This window comes from Episyrphus balteatus, chromosome 4, assembly GCF_945859705.1.
Source record: "Episyrphus balteatus chromosome 4, idEpiBalt1.1, whole genome shotgun sequence".
Classification (NCBI taxonomy): Eukaryota; Metazoa; Arthropoda; class Insecta; order Diptera; family Syrphidae; genus Episyrphus; species Episyrphus balteatus.
Genome location: NC_079137.1, coordinates 62,266,723 through 62,286,150, shown reverse-complemented (window position 1 = coordinate 62,286,150; position 19,428 = coordinate 62,266,723). Strand labels below are relative to the sequence as shown.

Genomic DNA, 19,428 nt, shown 5'->3' with positions numbered 1-19,428 from the left:
TTTTTTTAGAATTTTTTCTTAAATGCAGTTATTCTAAAATTAATCTCATTTATCTATAGCAAAAAAAACATAAATTCTTAACGACTTCGCGTTTAAATTTTAGCCCAAATTTCATCTTTCCGTTTTACCCCTGTTTACCCTATTAAATGACTGAATTTTTAAAAATCCTTCATTTGGATTAAGCTTTAGGTTATTATATTTCAAATAGGCTATAAAAGATTTTTGTATCTCTAATAATTTATTTTTAATTTTGAATTGAAATTTTTTGCCGCACTGCGAAAGTGCGAGAGTGTAACGTTAGAAAAAGGCGTCACTTTTTTGTGGTGGCTGCCATGGTTCATCGATTTATAAGACGTTTTCACTTCAAAAATATATATATTTTTTTAAACGTTTTAAAATTGAATGACTTTTTGGAACCAATCGCACGATTTTGCCAATTACGCATTATCGTAAAATTTGTCAATACGTTTGAGAAGCATTTGAGATAATCTATGATTCTTGTGACTATGATGTATTTTAAATAAATACATCCTTAAATTTACTCAAATATAATTCATACTCCATTCGAAATTCATATCAACGAGATTAAGGATTAAGACATAAATTATAATGATCTCAACACCCTCAAACCCATCGACACATCGTTCTATTTTGGTTCATGTTATGCATTTTAATCTCAAACATTGATATTTACTGGAAATTAATCGCTATGCCTTGTCAACGGTGATTGTGTTGCTGCAACAGCATCAAAATGCATATCTACACATTCATAAATGCAATAAAGCTTAATACAGCAAAGAACATATTTCATCCGGGTAATCGGTATTACATGTTGAAAACATAAATTCTAACTCCTAATAACTCATATCAGTCCTTATGCAGAAAATGTACCCCCAGTAGAGTCCTTCACATTTATTCGTTATGTTGTAGATATACAATGATAGGTGAAATTAAGCCAAATTGAATGCAATTAAACACAAAGATATGTACAATTTGAGGCAAGCAACAAAACACACACATGACCGCATTGGAAAAGGATGTGGAAAAGGATACGCGATTATAAAACATATCCAAATGTTTAATTGCCCCTTTGGTCGAAAATTAATTGGTGGCTGGGGACAACGACGACGACTTACTTAGCAACACGCGAATGGACAAAGCTGCGTACAAAGGTGAATGCCGACTGTAGAATTCGCATTGTGAAACTGTCGCCACTAAAAACACCATGAATCTCCTTCCTTTTATTTTTTGAAAAAGTCGGGTGCTTTTATAGGGGGAGTCGAAAAGCCCAAAGCATTGATGGCAGTCATTTGGAAGACTCAAAGATGACAGCAGTCGCCAACAGCAGCAGTATAGAAGCAATCGTTTTGTAAGCGTTTCTCATCATGAATGGTTGGCTTTATCTTTATATCTCTGCGGTGGTGTGGCGGAAAAAAATCCATAAAAAAAGGACATTCGCAGAAGGTTTTTCAATTAATTGCGATTTAGCCAACTGATGCTTATCCGAGAGGAGTCTGATGAATTTGTGGGGGCAACCAAAACCAAAAGGTTTCATCATATCAACATTCTGTGCAGTTTGAAGTTTAACAAAAAGAGAAAACATAATTATAGGAAGCAGCGAAGCGTTAACATATGTCGCCGTTGAAAAATGTATGAAAGTCCAAAATACTCGTACGAATAGGATCAGGAAATTACCTTTCATCTTTTGCATTCTTTGTTAAATTTTTATTTTTTTTGTTGTGTATGTTGTCATAATGTCCTCGTGGTCATTCAAATAATGGAGAACAATCAAAAGGCTGATTGCGGCAAAAGATGCCAAAGGTGTTTTTGTTTTTTGATTTAACAGGGTGATACGAAAATAATGCACAAATAGAAAATAACTTGATTGTAAATAATAATAAAAGAATTTCTTATCTTTTTAAAAAAATTACCAAAAGTTTGCATTAAAATTTATTTTCAGCGATTTTCAGTAGCACTTATTCTACTCAAAATTTTTGAAATTATCTTTAAAAATTAAAAACAAAGGCAAACTGTTTTGATTTTTGTAGATTTTAAGTATTGATGGTCACTGTGGCGTATGTGTAACATTAAAAAAAAAAAACTTACATGATACAAAATTCTTTATCACTAAAAACATGAAACCAATTGAAATTTATTGAACATTGAATGAATTAAATTTGTTATTTTATATTGACTAAAAATAAATATACTTTGAACACCCTTTTGATAATTTTCTGACTCACTCTATACTCAGTCAGATAATGCGATTTTTATTTTATAATTTCTATGTGGATTTGTCATCTTTTATAGATTAAGCAATGTATGCACTGTGAAGCATGAATTTGGTTGCGTGATGTTGAATGAATAATATTTGCAACAGCGTTTGATCTTTTGGATGTGTTTTATAATTGTTTTACTATAGATCTAAAAGTAATTTATGCTTTTATTTTGTTTCAACTGGACATATCATACATTTAATAAAGTGATAATACTTTATAAAAACAAAATGGATAAAAAAAAAAAGTCCACTTTTTACCGAAAATGAGATAATGAGACAGTTTTACTAATTTGAGGGTGCTCTTTCCGAATTTGTCCAAAAAATTTCTTTTCAGCAAATAATATCATTTAATGGGACATAGAACAATAAACACAGGTAAGTAGCCTTCTGAAAATGAGACCCGAGTATTCTTGATTGTTCAGTCCATTTTTATTTAGGTAAGGAAGGTGCGTACTTGTATAGGAATTGTTCTATGTCTAATTTTGGGTTTTTAGTTTTAAAAAATATTTAAATACAAGTTTACGGTTTATTCAAGATAAAAGAACAAACTTTATAAAAAACATTACTTGAATGGCGAACGAGCAGAAAAATGTCGCTTTAAACCATTTTAAAACTTAAAAATCGTCCCTTGTTAAATTTGCTTTTTGTGACTTAGAACAATTTTGCTTTACTCCGACGAATTGTAGAAAATCTGATGGTACACACAAAAAATTTTATGGTGAAAAGTATTTTTCCACTTATTCAGAACTTTTTCATTAATTTTATTTTTTCGTATAAGACTTTGGACAACAATCTTTCACCTCCTCCCGGTGGAATATTCAACCATTGGCTCTTCAAGGACATCACTATTTGTTTGTCAACATGGTTTTGATCGTAATAGATTTATTTTTCGCTCCAAATGCTTTATCATATTTTCTTGTTTATAAAAATGTACTGGAACCGAGTCTTTTGATGAAATGCACTTTTGTGCACCTTTGGCTCTAAATATGGGTTCGAGTATAAAAAATTGCATGTATAAAAAAAATCTCTTTTTTTTATCATTTGTTTTCCATTACAAATCTAAATGAAAATTATTAATATTGCAAATGAAAAAAAAAATTGCATTTAAAAAAATTTATTGCAACTGAAAAATATTTGCATTAAAAACAATATTTATTGCAAATAAAAATATCTTGCATTAAAGAAAAAAAAAAATTATTGGAAATGAAAAATATTTGCATTGAAATCATATACTACAGGAAATAAGGAGCTGAAAATGGGTCATCTGAGAATTTTTGGAAAGGATTTGAATTTGATATTTCATATAAAGAGGCGCATTAAAACGAACATAAAAATATTTTTTTTTTTTCTCAAAAACGTGTGGTTTTTTTAAAAATGCGTTTTTGCGATTTTCTCGGCTTTTGTTTATCGTAGAATGGATTTTTTTGTCTCGTTTTGTAGAAGAACGTATTCTTAAATTTTTTTATTAAATAATTTTTTTTTTGTAAAGTTTCTCTATTAAAAGTTATTGACGAAAACATGTAAAATTTTCGGTGATGATCGTGGTTTTTACACTTCTATTAATTTTAGGTTCATCTAAGCGAAATAGTTCTCATAATAACATTGATACAACTCTAAATTTCCTACATTTTGGTACATTAAGTTTTCTTGTATATCCAAAACTATTTCAGTTATAACCTGACGAAATCAATATTTTGGTTGGCTACAATGAAATTCTGTTGAAAAAAAATTAAACTTTTTTTTTTCCAGAAGAACCAAAATATACTTTTCTGAATGTTTTTGGGGTGCTGATTTTGAATCCGATTACCGATTACCGATTTTTGAAATATTACCGTTATAAAACGCAAAAAAACGTTATTTTTATAGTTTTTGAGGTTGAGCTATAATGTGTAGCAATTTATTTCAGAACTATTTGTAATTATGTCTCTAAAAACTGCTTTTTTTCTTCCAAAAACTATTTAAATCTTTCCGATATCTCTCTTATTGACTGAGATATCTTAAGTTTAAGCTTACCTATAAGATAAATTTGAGTTAGTCTTTGGCTTTTATAACGGTAATATTTCAAAAACTAAGGCCAATAAATTTTTTCTGACTTCGGATTCAAAATCAGCACAGTAATTCACTGTGCATTCAACGCAAAATGTGAGCACCAAAATTGTAAAAAATTCGACGAATAATAAAAATAAAATGCACGACTGAGGTCGCACGTACTTGCTCTTGCAGTTCAAAGCACTTTTATGTTAGTCTACTTGTAGATTTTAAAAGCTGGCTCTTAATTTAAAAAAAAAATTGATATTGGGGAAGAGCCGACATTTAGGACATGAACATTTTTTTTTTGTTGTTTGACTTTTTTGAGAAAAAATAAAAATGCAGTTTTATTTCCACTGCTTTAAATATTACGGTAACAAAGTTTAATCAAAATCGTTAGAGCCGTTTTCGAGAAATTCGCAATGTCGTATTTTTTTGTATGGGAGGTATACGTTCTAAACGAGATATAAAAAAAACAAAAAAAAAACAACTTTCAGAATTCCATAAAAATCATCTGTATCAAATTTGAAGAAAATCCGTCCACCCGTTTAGGCTGTGGAAATGTGTACAGATGGACTCACAACCGCACAGACGCACAGACGTACAGACGCACGGACGGAATTGCGAGACCCACTTTCTTGGAATTCTCCATCAGTGTAATAATTTTTTTTTTTTTAAATTTCAAATGCATTTTTTTTTAATTTATATATTTTAGTATCTGATATAAATTGGAACGAATTTAAATGCAACTGATTTCGACAAAATTGACGATTTTTGGAAAAACAATATCAAAAAAACCATGAGGTTCACAAAGATATTTTTTTGACTTTAATTAATATTTTAAGTCTTATAATCTGTTTTGAGAAGAGCACTAAGTATGAATAAATGAGGAAATTCACCAAAAAATATTTTCTCATTTCGTTCAATATCTCATTTGTTGTTTTAACTTTTTGATTTTTTTTTCCGAAGCACATCCTTGTATCTCTGTTGTTATGTTTACTTTTCTTCCATGAAGAAATAATTTGTGATCTATTCACAACGAAGCATTAGCTTTGTTCGTAGGTAGGTATTTCTATTCCATTTTGTAGCTCGTTTAGCAAAGCTTAAATCAAGAAACAAATTAAAAAATTCGGTGCTTTTTTTTTGACACTTTTTGCGATTTGGACAATATTGTTTTCAGACTGCGTTCTATTATGGTATTCTTCGAAACATGAGAGATAAAATCGTATAAAATGATTTCGATATAATTCAAAACCAGCAATTTCTTATTACATAGGTACCATTAGCCTTAAAAGAACAAGCACAAAAAAAAAATCGAATAATTCAACCAGTGTAATATGCAACACCTGTTATTCACAATATTGTTTTTGAAGGGCAATATTTTCTAAATTTAAGCTTGTACACAAAATCTGCAGAAATTACAATAAAAAAAACCCACAATTAAAAAATAATTCCTGTTTAAATATTTCTTTGCATTTTTTTTTTTTTTGTAAATAAACACTAAAAAGTTTTGCAATCCAGGCAATTTCTTAAAATGAGCAAGTATGTAGGTACCTACGTGATGTGACCCAGTAGTGTAAAAATGCCTTTAACATTTTGTACATACATTTTGAAATATTATATCTATTATTTGATTCGGGTTAGATGATTTTAAGTAAATCTTAATAAAAAGAAGCTAAAAAAAACAAATACGATAATATGTCACTTAATTTTGAATTCTATGGCATTGTGGTTATTTCGGTCTATTAAATCAACCACACACTGTTCCCATTGCTACAATGCAAGTTCTTATCGAAATTCTGATAGCAAAATTACAAACTTTTTCTACGAAGCTATCGGAATTCCTATATAAAGTAATGTTCTCTTAGAAATGAACACAGAACTAAATTACTTTTTTATTGGTTTCTTCAAAAGATTATTTATAACCTAGGCAACTGTGTTGTGTTGTTATTTATCATGAGCAATAATTGGGAACAAAACGAAGAAATACAAATATTCCGAGATTATCTCCGAATTCCAAGTATTCAACCTGACAATGGTTATGGTAGGGCTGCAAGTTAAAAGCTAATGCAAATGAGTCTTGTTGAACTTTGTTGCTGTTTTTTTTTTTTATAACTTTTTAGAACCATGTGTTGCCTTCATAATAAAACAAGCTGAGAGTTTAGGACTACCCTACAAAGTCTATCGACCTGGTGGACCTGATCAACCAATAGTTGTTATTACATGGGAAGGCACGAATTCTGAATTACCATCCATTTTGCTTAACTCACACATGGATGTAGTAGCAGTGTTTCCAGAAAATTGGACTCATCCGCCATTTGCAGCTGAAATGGATTCCGAAGGTCGAATTTTCGCTCGTGGAGCACAAGATATGAAATGTATTGGTATGCAACATTTAGCAACAATACGAGCTTTGAAAAATGCTGGTGTCAAATTGAAGAGAACTATTCACATCACTTTTGTTCCAGGTTAATAGAATTTTACAAAGAAAACTTTAAAGTTTTAGAATTCCGTAATTTGTATTCATTTTTTAGATGAAGAATCTGGCGGAAAGCTTGGTATGGACAAATTTGTTCACACAGAAGATTTCAAAAATTTGAATATTGGATTTTCTTTGGACGAAGGTGTAGCTTCAGAGGACGAAGTTTTTTCAATTTTCTATGCAGAACGTTTTATGTGGCGTAAATATCTGATATATTCTGTCTTTGAATATCGTTTATTTAATAAGTTTTAAGGCCTTCATTTGAAAATATCTGGCACCACTGGTCATGGTTCTCTGTTGCATGAAAACACTGCTGGTTGTAAACTTAATTATGTTCTTGGAAAGCTAATGGCCCGCAGACAAAAAGAAGTAGATCGTTTGAAAAATAACTCCAATTTGACTATCGGAGATGTAATGACAATAAATCTTACAAAAATAAATGGAGGAGTACAGTCCAATGTTGTGCCATCTTTAATTGTTGCTGTTTTTGATATTCGTATTCCTTTGAATGTAGATGATGAAGAATTTTTAACAATGGTAATTATTAGAGTGCATATTTAGAGTGCATGTATTTAAAAAAAAAAAAGGTTAAACAAAAATGTTTTATTGTAATAGATTAAAACTTGGTGTGAAGAAGCTGGTGGTGGTATTGAAGTTTATTTGGACTTGAGAGAACCTAAAGTTGAATCTACGAAGATTGATTCAAGCAATATCTTCTGGACTGCATTTAAAAGTGCCTTTGATGAACTGTTAGTAATTTCTTTTTTTTTTACAATTTTTACTCTTTCAAAAGTTTTTTTTATGAAACTAAATATTTTTCAAATTTTGTTTTAAATAATATTATTAAAAAAAATTTTTGTTTTCATTTTTAGTGGTCTTAAGACGAGAGAGTTGGTTTTTCCTGGAGGAACTGATAGCCGTTACATAAGAAATGTGAGTAAACTTGATTTTTTTTTCAAAATTATTTAATTTTTATGAAACCATAATTCTTTTTTTATAGATTGGTATACCAGCTTTAGGATTCTCTCCGATGAACTTAACAACAATAACTCTACATGCAAACGATGAATATCTTAAAGCTGAAACTTATTTGAAGGGAATTGAAATTTATAAGAAAATTGTTCAAAAATTGGCAAATGCTTAGTAAAATATAAATCATGGTAAAAATAAATGAAAATTAAAAATAAAAAAAAATGTTATTTTTCTCAAAAACAACTTTAATGATTTTGATTATAAAAAATACGTAAGGTCTTACTTTTAAGATACAAAAAAATAGAAAAGTATTCCCAGATGTCCTATTTTTTCGTATATGATATAACAGATTTCCAAAATTATTTTGTGAAAAATCAATTTTTTGAGAACGAAATAATGAATTTCTTTGGAATTTTTTTATTTTAATCAATCAATTTTTGGATTGTTGCTTGCTTTTTTATTTAAAAAAAATTAACATTTAAGTTTTATAAATAAAAAAAAATTACTAAATATACCCAACTTGAAAAAATACATTTAAAATTAAAAAATAAAATATGTATCTATTGAAAATAAGAAAAATTTGCATTAGAAAAAAAAATTGTTTCAACTGAAAAAAATTGCATTACCTACCTAATAAAAAAAATTATTGCAACTGAACAATATTTGAATTAAAAAATAAATATGTTGCAATTAAAAATATTTTTCATTATAAAAATGTAATTTGCATTAAAAATAATTTTTTTATTGAAAATAAAAATATTTTGTAGAGAAAAAAAATAAAAATTATTTCAAATAAAAACTTTCTACATTGAAAAAAGAATTCAATGCAAAATGTGTGCATTTTATATTTTTTTGTTTTTAATAATTATCGAATTTTTTACAATACATTAAGTTCAATGATACAAGTAGTTGACATAGCTGATGTATGGTAAAAAAATATAAGAAGTATTTAATGCACACATTTTACATTGATTTTTTTTTTCAATGCAGAAATGTTTTTATTTGCGATCAATTTTTTTTTTCAATGCAAAATATTTTTAGTTGCAATATATTTTTTTTAATGAAAATATTTTTCAGTTGCAATAAATTTTTACTTGCGATATACATAGGTACTAGGTATACAGGGTGTCCCATAAGTAAAGGATCAAACGAAATATGCTGATAGGCCAACTTTAGGGCTCTCAGAATTTGGTAACTTGTTCATCCCAAATCCTTTCGGTTTTCGATTTAATGAAGTTTTTGTGAAATTTCGAAAAATCCCGACTTTGCAACAGTACCTATTTTGCTTCCTCCGCTCATAATTGATTTTTGTTTTTTACAATTCTTTCACTAAAACATTGCCTAATAATAAGAAATAATTAATCAATCAAAATATTTTATATTTCATACGCCATTTTGCTGCAAATTAATTAACAGTTCCATGTTTTATAAAAACTCAATTTCTTTCTTTTATTTTAGGGATACACCCTGAAAAAAATTTGTATGGTGTGGCACTGGTTTATTATTTTGAAAACCTGTCGTGTTATTGCAGTTTTCAAAAATGTATAAAAATTTCCAAAGTTGAAATTAGAACGAAAGATATTTTAATTTGAATCCAAAAAAACAGACGTTTTCAGAGCAAAATAACAAACAAAAATCGAGGCTTTTGTTCAAAAAGAAATAAACAAACAACAGTCGAGAAAATGTGTTTATTTTTCTTTGTTATTTTTCTCTGAAAAGCTCTGTTTTGTTGCTTTTAAATTGTAATATCTTAAGTTCTTACTTCAGATTTGGAAACTTTTATACATTTTTGAAAACTGCAATAACACGACAAGTTTTCAAAATAATAAACCAGTGCCACATCATACAAATTTTTTTCAGGGTGTTGCTTTGAAATAAAAGAAAGAAATTGAGTTTTTATAAAACATGGAACTGTTAACTAATTTGCAGCAAAATGGCGTATGAAATATAAAATATTTTGATTGATTAATTATTTCTTATTATTAGGCAATGTTTTAGTGAAAGAATTGTAAAAAATAAAAATCAATTATGAGCGGAGGAAGGAAAATACTGTTGCAAAGTCGGGATTTTTCGAAATTTCACAAAAACTTCATTAAATCGAAAACCGAAAGGATTTGGGATGAACAAGTTACCAAATTCTGAGAGCCCTAAAGTTGGCCTATCAGTATATTTCGTTTGATCCATTACTTATGGGACACCCTGTATATCAAGTTATGCATTTGTAAAAAAAAAAGTTGAGATAGCATTTTGCCATGACATTACGATGGTAGAGAATGCCAAAAAAGTGGGTCCCGGAAGTCCGTCTGTCTGTCCGTCTGTCAGTCTGTCTGTGTGGACCGATTGATGTCAAACTTGGTATGTAGCATTATTTGGCGACTCTACAGAGGAGATTTTGGAATTAATTTTTTTGGACCAAAAATAACGGTACTTGTCATATAACGATTTTATTTATTTATTTATATTGTTTTATTGTAGCAAAATTTACATTATTTTTTCTTAAAACTATATTGCACAATTTACAGAGATTGGTATATAAGCTACCTAACTGCTGCCAAGTTTAATTTATTTGAACAAGTTAGTGATTTATTTAATTATGTTTGAAGGAAAAGCTACTTGTAAAAACCTTCATTAAAGAGAAAAAAAAAAAATAATAATAATTACAAAAGAAGTTATAATGAAAATAGTAATACAAACAAAATGGATACTAAAGATAGGAAAATTTGTTAAACATGGAGAAGGGGTGGCTTAAATTTCAAGACCAACAATGAGTTTTCAAAATTAACTTTTACATGTATATAAACTAAGATTATCAGTCTTAAAGGAGTTATAACTAAACGTAGATGAATAAATAAACAAACGAATGAATAAATAAATAAATAAATAATAGATAACAAACGAATAAATAGAAAAACAAAAAAAAAACAATGAATAAATCAATAAATAAATTAAAGAACAAACAAAAAACAAAAATATGAATATGTAAATAAATATATAAATAAATAAATAAATAAATGAATAAATAAATAAATAAATAAATAAATAAATAAATAAATAAATAAATAAATAAATAAATAAATAAATAAATAAATAAATAAATAAATAAATAAATAAATAAATAAATAAATAAATAAATAAATAAATAAATAAATAAATAAATAAATAAATAAATAAATAAATAAATAAATAAATAAATAAATAAATAAATGAATAAATAAATAAATAAATAAATAAATAAATAAATAAATAAATAAATAATAAATAAATAAATAATTAAATAAATGATTAAATAAATAGATTAAAAAATAAATAAAGAAATCAGTCAGTAGATAAATAGTAATTAATAAGAATATGATAAGTAAATAAATAAATATTTAAAGAATTAATTTGCAATTTAAAAAAGAAAATGCATATTGTAAACAAAAAACAAAAAGTATCATTTTAGTAAGTTAAATTTGAAATCAGAACATTGTCAGACATTACGCATGACAAATTATAGCGTTCTTTAAGATTTAAGATTCTGTTGGAGACATATTCAACATTTACTAACGCGTGCAGTTCAGAAGTTGAAAAACACCAAGGAAGGTTTAGCATCATTTTTAAAAGTTTATTTTGCATGATTTGGAGCCTTTTAATATGGCTTGTAGCACAACTTCCCCAAGCAGGTGATCCGTAAAACATGATCGCTTGAAATATAACTTTGAAAATTATAAGTTTGTTTTCTTCACTTAACTTTGATTTCCTGTTAATAAATGGATAGAGTATTTTGATTGTTATATTAAGTTTTCTTATAATTTCTTGAACATGAAGACCAAACGTTAGTTTTTTATCTAAATGAACCCCAAGATACTTTACATTTGATTTCCAATCAGTCGGTACGCTGTTGATAATGAGCGAATTACTAGGTAAGAAACAGGGTTTTCTTTTTCGAGTAAAAAAGATTGCCTGAGTCTTAGAAGCATTTATTTTAACTTTCCAACTGTTGAAATATTCTTCCAGGATATTTAAAGCAGATTGCAAATTGGTTCCAATAGTAGAACCAATTGAATCCGAAGAAAAGATACACGTATCATCAGCAAATATAGCTTTTTCGCAATTTTGCAATTGGGGAAAATCTGACGTAAAAACTGAATACAATATTGGGCCAAGAACAGATCCCTGGGGAACACCCGCAGAACTTACAAAATCATCGGAACAACAACCATTGACAAACACGACAAAACTTCTCACAGACAAAAAAGACTTCACCATTTTAATCAAGTACATAGGAAAATTAAACATTAGAAGTTTGTGTAAAAGCCCTTCATGCCAGACAGTATCGAATGCCTTTTCAACGTCTAGCAACACCATACCTGTACTTTTTCCTTCTACAAAATTGTTTTTAATGTGTTGAGTAATGCGATGAATTTGTTGCACAGTACTGTGATGTGAACGAAAGCCAAATTGTTCCAAGGGCAAAATATTATTTGAGCTTATATGCTCCGTGAGTTTATATTTGATTATTTTTTCGAAGCATTTACTTATGGAACTTAGCAAACTAATTGGTCTATAACTAGTAGGTAGAATAGCAGATTTTCCTGGTTTTAGAATCGGAATAACTTTTGCCTTTTTCCATTCATCGGGAAAGTAACCTAACTTAAAACAAGAATTGAATAAGTTTTGTAGGAACTTCTTTCCTGACCTCGGAAGGTTTTTCAAATAAAGATTTTTGATGTTGTCAAATCCAGCTGACTTTCGAGTCTTTAAACAAAAGAATGCATTTTCCACATCTTCGATGGTAACATAAACACGATCGTCATTTTCATAGTCTAAACTTGAATTAATTGTATTTATAGAACAAGATACTTGAGTTTTCACGCTACTATTGGGCCTTAAACTTCTACAATTAATATGATTATCGGTGAAAGTTTTTGCCAAGATATTTGCCTTTTCCACAGTTGAAATTGTTACTAAACCATTTTCAAGTTTTAGCGAAGGCAAATGAAACTTAGGTTTTTTTATGACCTTGACAATGTTCCAAAAAGGCTTGCTACCTTTTTCAAGCCCTTTTAATTTATTGTTCCATTCATTGTTCCTAAAACTCGCAATTCTATCTTTAATTACGTTTGTCAAAATTTTCATTTCAGCTAAATAGAAATTGTTTCTTGTTCTAATCCACCTTGTTCTATAACTATTTCTTATTTTAATAAGCTGAACTAAGTTTGATGGTAGAGCATTCGTACTGTTAATTTTGATTTCTTTCAAAGGAACGGATTGTTCTACACTTTCGGTAATAGCTTCAGTAAAAGAAGAAACATTAGAATCGATGTCTGACTTGTTTATTGTATTTGTGTTTAATGGAGGAATATTTCTTAATCTTGCTCGGATTTGATTCCTAAATGTAGCCCAATTTGCTTTTTTGAAATCCAACACTTCATTTCTGTTTTCATTAGGGCGGGAAAAAGTACTTATACACACAGGAAGGTGATCGGAACTTAATTCGTTCAAAACCATAGGTTGATTAAAAAGACCAGGCATGTTAGTCAAAAAGATGTCTAATGTAGAGGGGGTTGCACGATTATTTGCAGGGTGATACGTTGGATGTGGAGGAAATAGTATATCAAAACGGTGGGTGGTATTAAGATTTGCAAGTATATTACCCCATGAATTTGCTCTTAAACATCCCCAATTTCTGTGTCTGCAATTTAGATCACCTCCGACCAAAAAAATATCATTTATATTTACTAATTTTTGCAGATCGTTATTAAATTCATATTTAGATTGTGGAGATGATGCGCCACCCGGAAAGTATGCAGCAAAAACTTTTAATGAAGACCCATTTGAAAATGGAATTTCAATACCTATACTTTGTATTATTTTAGTATTAATAAGTGGTATTAATTTATGTTGAATATTTCTCTTAACTACTACAGCTACACCACCACCCCTTCTCCCTTCTCTATCTAATCTATAGCACAAATATTCTCTATTAGATAATCTATCATTACTACAAAGCCATGTTTCAGAAATTAAACCTATATCTACTTTATGTTTACTCAGCAGAGCAAAAAATTCAATGATTTTACATCGAATGCTTCTAGCATTCCAACAAATTATTTTCATAGATGTATTACTCATTATTTAGACTTATATAAATACTTAATAGCTAATTGTGCAATAGTGTTAAATTGATCTGCTTTGCTATTACATTTACCAAGAAGAGTAATCATTTCAGCAGTAAGAGCAGTTATCTCTTCCATAGAGAAAAGATCATCGGCTCTCTGCGGAATATCATTGTTGATGCTGTTTGTCCAAGCGTTGTTATCAGCTGTGATTGTAGATGGTATTGGTGCCGGTAAAATTTGAGTGCGGCCCTTATGGCGTGATCGTAGTAAGGGAAAATCAGTGTTATTTTGAACAATCACCTGATGAGATGTTCCTGGAGTTGTTGATGCATTCATTTGTATCAAATGTCTCTTATTTTTAGAGGAGAGTTTTGCTCTTAACTCGAAGAAATTTTTTCGGTTTTGGCAAATTGGGTCAGTTGAGGCGTGCGTTTCATTGCAGTTGGCACACTTAATGTTTTTAGAGTCACATTTGTGGGTTTCGTGATTTTCGGAGCAAATTGCACAATGAATTTTGATGTGGCAATTTTTTTCTCCGTGGCCGAACATTTGACAATTATAACATTGTGTGAATTTTTGTGTTGTTCGTCTTGCAAAATCCCATTTTACTTGAGTTTTAAAGATAGACTTAATGTTTTTCTTAAGATCGGCTAACCTCACTGTTCCACTTTCAAGAAATACAATATAAAAAATGTCAATGAATTGGTTGTTTTGTTTTTTAATGGGTTTTATATTTTGGCACTCAAGACCTAAGGAGATTAGTTCATTTTTAAGAGTATCTGTGGGATATTCATCGAGCCCGTATAGTACAACTTTGAAAGATCTAACTGCAGGAAGGTCGTGTGTAAAAAATTGAAAGTTTTTTGATCTTAGAGCACTGCACACTTTTGCATGATCATCACTATTTACAAGGTTTATTTTAATGCCAATAGACATTTTTTTAATGCTGTATTCAGTAATTTTCACTTCACTAAGGAAAGAGTGAACATTTTCACAAGTTTTTTGGAGAACACAAATGGATGGAATTTTAATCTTTTTTTCAGTTTGATGGGTTATTACATCTTCACTATCGATATCAATGTCAGTATCGGGTAAACATTGAAGAGGAGTAAAATAACCGTATTTATTAGAGTTCCTATCTTCGGATCCCATTTTTCGACTTTTTGTATTAGAAGACAAAATGTCTTCAATACAAGAAGGTGATCGATGCCTTTTATGAATCTTTACTTTTACTTTTGAACCGCACAGAATAGAACGTCTGATCAGATCAGATAGTCGATTTGTACTGATATATAACGATTTTAGTAAAAATGAAATATCTCGAAAACGGCTCCAACAATTTTGTTTAAAAAATTCAAATATAAGTTTAAAGACAAGGTCTATCTTTTAATAAAAATTTTTTTTTTGAAAATCATTATTAACGGTACCTGCCATACAACCGTTTTTTTCAAATCCGATTATCTCCGAAAGTGCTTGTTCGATTTCAACGAAACTTTTTGTAAAGAAGCATTTATATGATTCAAGTATAAACCAAAAATAAAATATCAAAAAAAATAATTTTTGGATTTTTAAAAAAATTTTGAAATTTTTTTTTTGAAAAATCAAATTTTCAAAAACTGGACATTGAATTTTTTTGAAATTTTGGTTTTAGATGTTGATTAGTGATTTCTACAAAATGGCATACCAATTTTATTTTAAAACTTTTTTCAAAAAAATTATTCATAAAAAATTAGTTTTTTTTAAAAAACGGCTCTAACGATTTTGAAAATTCTTTTTTTTTCTAAAAATGCACCTTAATATATCAATCAAAACTGCATACTTGTTTTGAAAAGCAATCTGATTTCAGATTTTATTTTATTTTTTTAAAAAATGAATTTTATTTTTTTTTCCAAATTTCTATATAAAAAGTCTTAAAAATTTAAGCAGCTTTAACTCTAAGACCAAGTTCGTGCGACCCAGTCGTGCATTTTACTTTTTTTTCAGTTGCAAGAAATATTTTTTTTCTAATGCAATTTTTTTTATTTTCAATAAATATTTTTTTCTATTTGTAATGGAAAACAAAGGCACTAAAAAAAATTATTTTTTGCAACCCTGTTTTTAAGTTATCCCTAAAACAAGGAAAATTTCTTGGAATTAGGAAAATTTCCGTCACTGCCAATAAAGCAAATTATAAACCAATATCTTAACAACAAATCAAATAAAAATTATTTGAGCAAGTGGTTTGCAATCACCTTACATGCCAGTGTTGAAATTAATATCATCTGTAATCAACAACATAGTTTCATAAAGAAGCGATAAATCAATTCTAATTTACTCGCATGTTTTTTTATTATTGTACCTACACAGACTATTCCAAAACTTTTGATCAACTCTATGATAATATAAATATAAATTAAAAATGTTCAGTTCTTTAAACTAGTTTCTATCAAGTGAAGTTTTGTCGAATCTTTTATCACCAAATCTGGTATTCCACAGAGTAGCCACTTGGGGCCTCTACTTCTTATACTTATGACGTACTGTTGTTTTCACGTAACAGTGAAATTCTTATTTTTACAGGGTTTTAAATAGCTATTTTCGTAGCTTAGATTTAATTACTTAACCCAAATAACGTGCTAATTATGGAATGTATGTAATTTGAATTGATTTAATATAAAAATGATCTGAAATGTTCAAATTAGTCTAATTTTTTGTATTTATGTTCTTAAAATGTTTTGTTGCATATTTTATTTCATATTTAATTTCTTTGCTCTTTTTTATGGCCCAGTGAAAATTCAATTTATCGTCTTCGAAAATCTTCTTTGCTATAAGTTCTCTTTGACTAAACCGATGATGATACAAGAAATATTTCAAATTGAAATTATTTCGTTATAATTTTATGTTATCTTTACAATCTAATTTTTATTTTTCTAAGCATTTGCTAGTTTTAAAACAAGTTTCTTATAAAGCTCAATTCCATTCAAATAAGTTTCAGCTTTAAGGTATTCATCGTTTGCATGTAGAGTAACTGTTGTAAAGTTCATCGGTGAAAATCCCAAAGCTGGTATACCAATCTAATAAAAAAAATAAGAAATAATAAAAATGAAAGAATTTCGTTATTAAGTTTACGTTAACTCACATTTCTTAATAAACGACTGTCAGTTGCTCCAGGAAAAACAAGCTCTCTAGTCTTCAGGTCACTAAAATTATTGCAAACAAATATTTGTTAAATAACCAAATTGAAAATATATTTTTTTTTTCATTTAAAACTTTTTAGGATTAAAAATAAATTTTTTTCAAAATATCGATTTTTGTCGAAAAATTATTTTGTTTTTAAAAATTATTTTAAACAATGTCTAGAAAGTGATAAAAACTATTACTCACAGCTCATCAAAGACACTCTTAAATGCTGTCCAGAAGATATTACTTGAATCAATCTTTGTAGCTTCAATTTTCGGTTCCCTAAATTCAAAAAAGACTTCAATACCTCCACCAGTTTCTTCACACCAGTTTTTAATCTATTGTTGAAAAAACAAACAGTTATATTTTTTTCTTTTAGCATAATTCTTAAATAAATACCATTTTTACAAATTCATCATGATCTACATTCAAGGGAACACGAATATCAAAAACTGCAACAATTAAAGATGGTACAACATTTGACTGTACTCCTCCATTTATTTTGGTAAGATTTATTGTCATTACATCTCCAATAGTCAAATTCGGATTATTTTTCAAACGATCAACTTCTTCTTGTCTGCGGTCCATTAACTTTCCAAGAACATAATTGAGTTTACAGCCAGCAGTATTTTCATGCAACAAAGAACCATGACCAGTAGTTCCAGAAATTTTCAAATGAACATCTTTAAGGAAATAAAAAGGATATTTGTGAAAAGAAAAAAATGATTCATTTTACTTAAAACTTACGCCATGTACTGCGTTCTGCATAAAAGATTGAAAAAACTTCATCTGGTGAAGCGATTCCTTCATCCAACGAAAATCCAATATTCAAATTTTTGAAAACATCTGAGCTGACGAATTTATCCATACCAAGCTTTCCACCAAATTCTTCGTCTAGAAAATGAATAAAAATACGACATTCTTCAGTTATTTCCGGTTTTTTTTTTGCAAAATTCTATTAACCTGGAACAAAACTGATGTGAATTGTCCTCTTCAATTTGACTCCAGCATTTTTCAAAGCTCGAATTGCAGCTAAATATTGCATTCCAACACATTTCATATCTTGAGCTCCACGAGCAAAAATTCGACCATCAGAATCCATTTCGGCACCAAATGGTGGATGTGTCCAACTTTCAGGAAACACTGCTACTACATCCATGTGTGAATTTAACATTATGGATGGTAGTTCGGGATTTGTTCCTTGCCATGTGATTACAACAATTGGTTTATCAGGTCCTCCAGGTCGATCGACTTTGTAGGGAAGTCCTAGGTTTTCAGCCTGTTTTATTATGAAGGCAACACATGGTTCTAAAAAATAAAAATAAATCAGAAATGGAGTTGAAAAATATTTACTTTGTTTGAATTTTTAAACTTGAGGACCTACCATAACTGTTTTCCGGTTGGACAGTTGGAATTCGGAGATATTCTCGAAATATTTGTATTTCTTCGTTTTGCTCCCAATTGCTCATGATGAATTACAATAATGGTAAGCTACTTTTAATAGGTTATAAGTTAAAATTTTGAATATAAACCTACAATAACTTCTGTTTCCATTTCTTATAGAACAATAATTGTTTTTATAGCAAATATACAGTTGGGTAACTTTTTTATTTGGAACTTCACTATCAGAATTTTGATAAAAATTACAAAACAAAAGTAAACTATAAAGTTTATTGACCATGACATTGTATTTTTGGGAACAATGTGCGGTTTTACTTTTAGAACACAAAAACAAGCACAGTTCAATGAAGAACTAAATTAAATTTGATCGCTTTTGTTTTAATTGAAAAGTTTGAATTTATGTACCTGAAGCGATTTAATGCAATTGTGTTGTAAAAACCAATTTTTAATTAAAATCCTCTACAAATTAATATAGTATGAATTAATGATAATAATGAATAATGGTAATTTGACCAAATATTTGAACTACGTTAACGTTAAATCGGACTTTTTTGGTCAATTTCTTCTATATGCAAATAAAATTTAATACTTTTTCCCTTAGTTTGGTCTTAATTTTTCGATATTTAAAAAAGTGAAAAAAATAATATATTTATTAAAAATAATAAAACTAAACTTTGCATTAAAAGAATTTAATTTCAAATAAAAATATTTTCTGCATTAAAAAATAAAATCAATGCAAAATATTTAAATTAAATATTTTTTTTTTTTTAATTTGTTGTTATCTTACAATTTGGACAATTTTACGTTACACTAAATTTTACATTTTTTTTAATTAATATCTACTATGCATTGCATACGCATTTTTAAAGGTTATCAAAAACGATATACACTGTTCATTTAATTTCACATGAATAAAAACAACGTAGGATAAAAACTCATTGACCTCAAAATAAAGAAAATTCAACTACTTATTTTTTTTTTCAAAAACCATTTTTTGATGAGGACCATTT

At 28.4% G+C, this 19,428-nt stretch overlaps 2 protein-coding genes across 2 annotated transcripts; one reads left to right on the top strand and one right to left on the bottom strand.

Moving 5' to 3' along the window:
- The first annotated feature begins 6,202 nt into the window (after nt 1–6,202).
- Nucleotides 6,203–7,934, top strand: LOC129918887 (aminoacylase-1B-like). Its single transcript, XM_055999636.1, has 7 exons — nt 6,203–6,350; nt 6,430–6,774; nt 6,841–6,987; nt 7,042–7,325; nt 7,404–7,537; nt 7,661–7,721; nt 7,789–7,934. Exons 1-7 carry the CDS (start codon nt 6,263–6,265, stop codon nt 7,930–7,932), a joined length of 1,203 nt encoding a protein of 400 aa, XP_055855611.1. The 5' UTR covers nt 6,203–6,262; the 3' UTR covers nt 7,933–7,934.
- An 8,833-nt stretch (nt 7,935–16,767) lies between these two features.
- Nucleotides 16,768–18,553, bottom strand: LOC129919303 (aminoacylase-1-like). The gene is made up of 7 exons (XM_056000158.1): nt 18,402–18,553; nt 17,981–18,325; nt 17,765–17,911; nt 17,417–17,700; nt 17,222–17,355; nt 16,977–17,037; nt 16,768–16,911 (listed from the first exon to the last, which is right to left on the bottom strand). The coding sequence occupies exons 1-7, from the start codon at nt 18,484–18,486 to the stop codon at nt 16,768–16,770; spliced, it is 1,200 nt and encodes a 399-aa protein (XP_055856133.1). The 5' UTR covers nt 18,487–18,553.
- Between the last annotated feature and the right edge of the window lie 875 nt (nt 18,554–19,428).

Coding starts and splice junctions, on each gene's coding strand:
- LOC129918887 (XM_055999636.1), top strand. CDS start 6,263: ATGAGCAATAATTGGGAACAAAACGAAGAAATACAAATATTCCGAGAT. Junction 7,326..7,403: donor ATGAAGAATTTTTAACAATG/GTAATTATTAGA, acceptor TTATTGTAATAG/ATTAAAACTTGGTGTGAAGA. Junction 7,538..7,660: donor AAAAGTGCCTTTGATGAACT/GTTAGTAATTTC, acceptor TTTCATTTTTAG/TGGTCTTAAGACGAGAGAGT.
- LOC129919303 (XM_056000158.1), bottom strand. CDS start 18,486: ATGAGCAATTGGGAGCAAAACGAAGAAATACAAATATTTCGAGAATAT. Junction 17,356..17,416: donor ATGATGAATTTGTAAAAATG/GTATTTATTTAA, acceptor TTTCAACAATAG/ATTAAAAACTGGTGTGAAGA. Junction 17,038..17,221: donor AAGAGTGTCTTTGATGAGCT/GTGAGTAATAGT, acceptor CAATAATTTTAG/TGACCTGAAGACTAGAGAGC.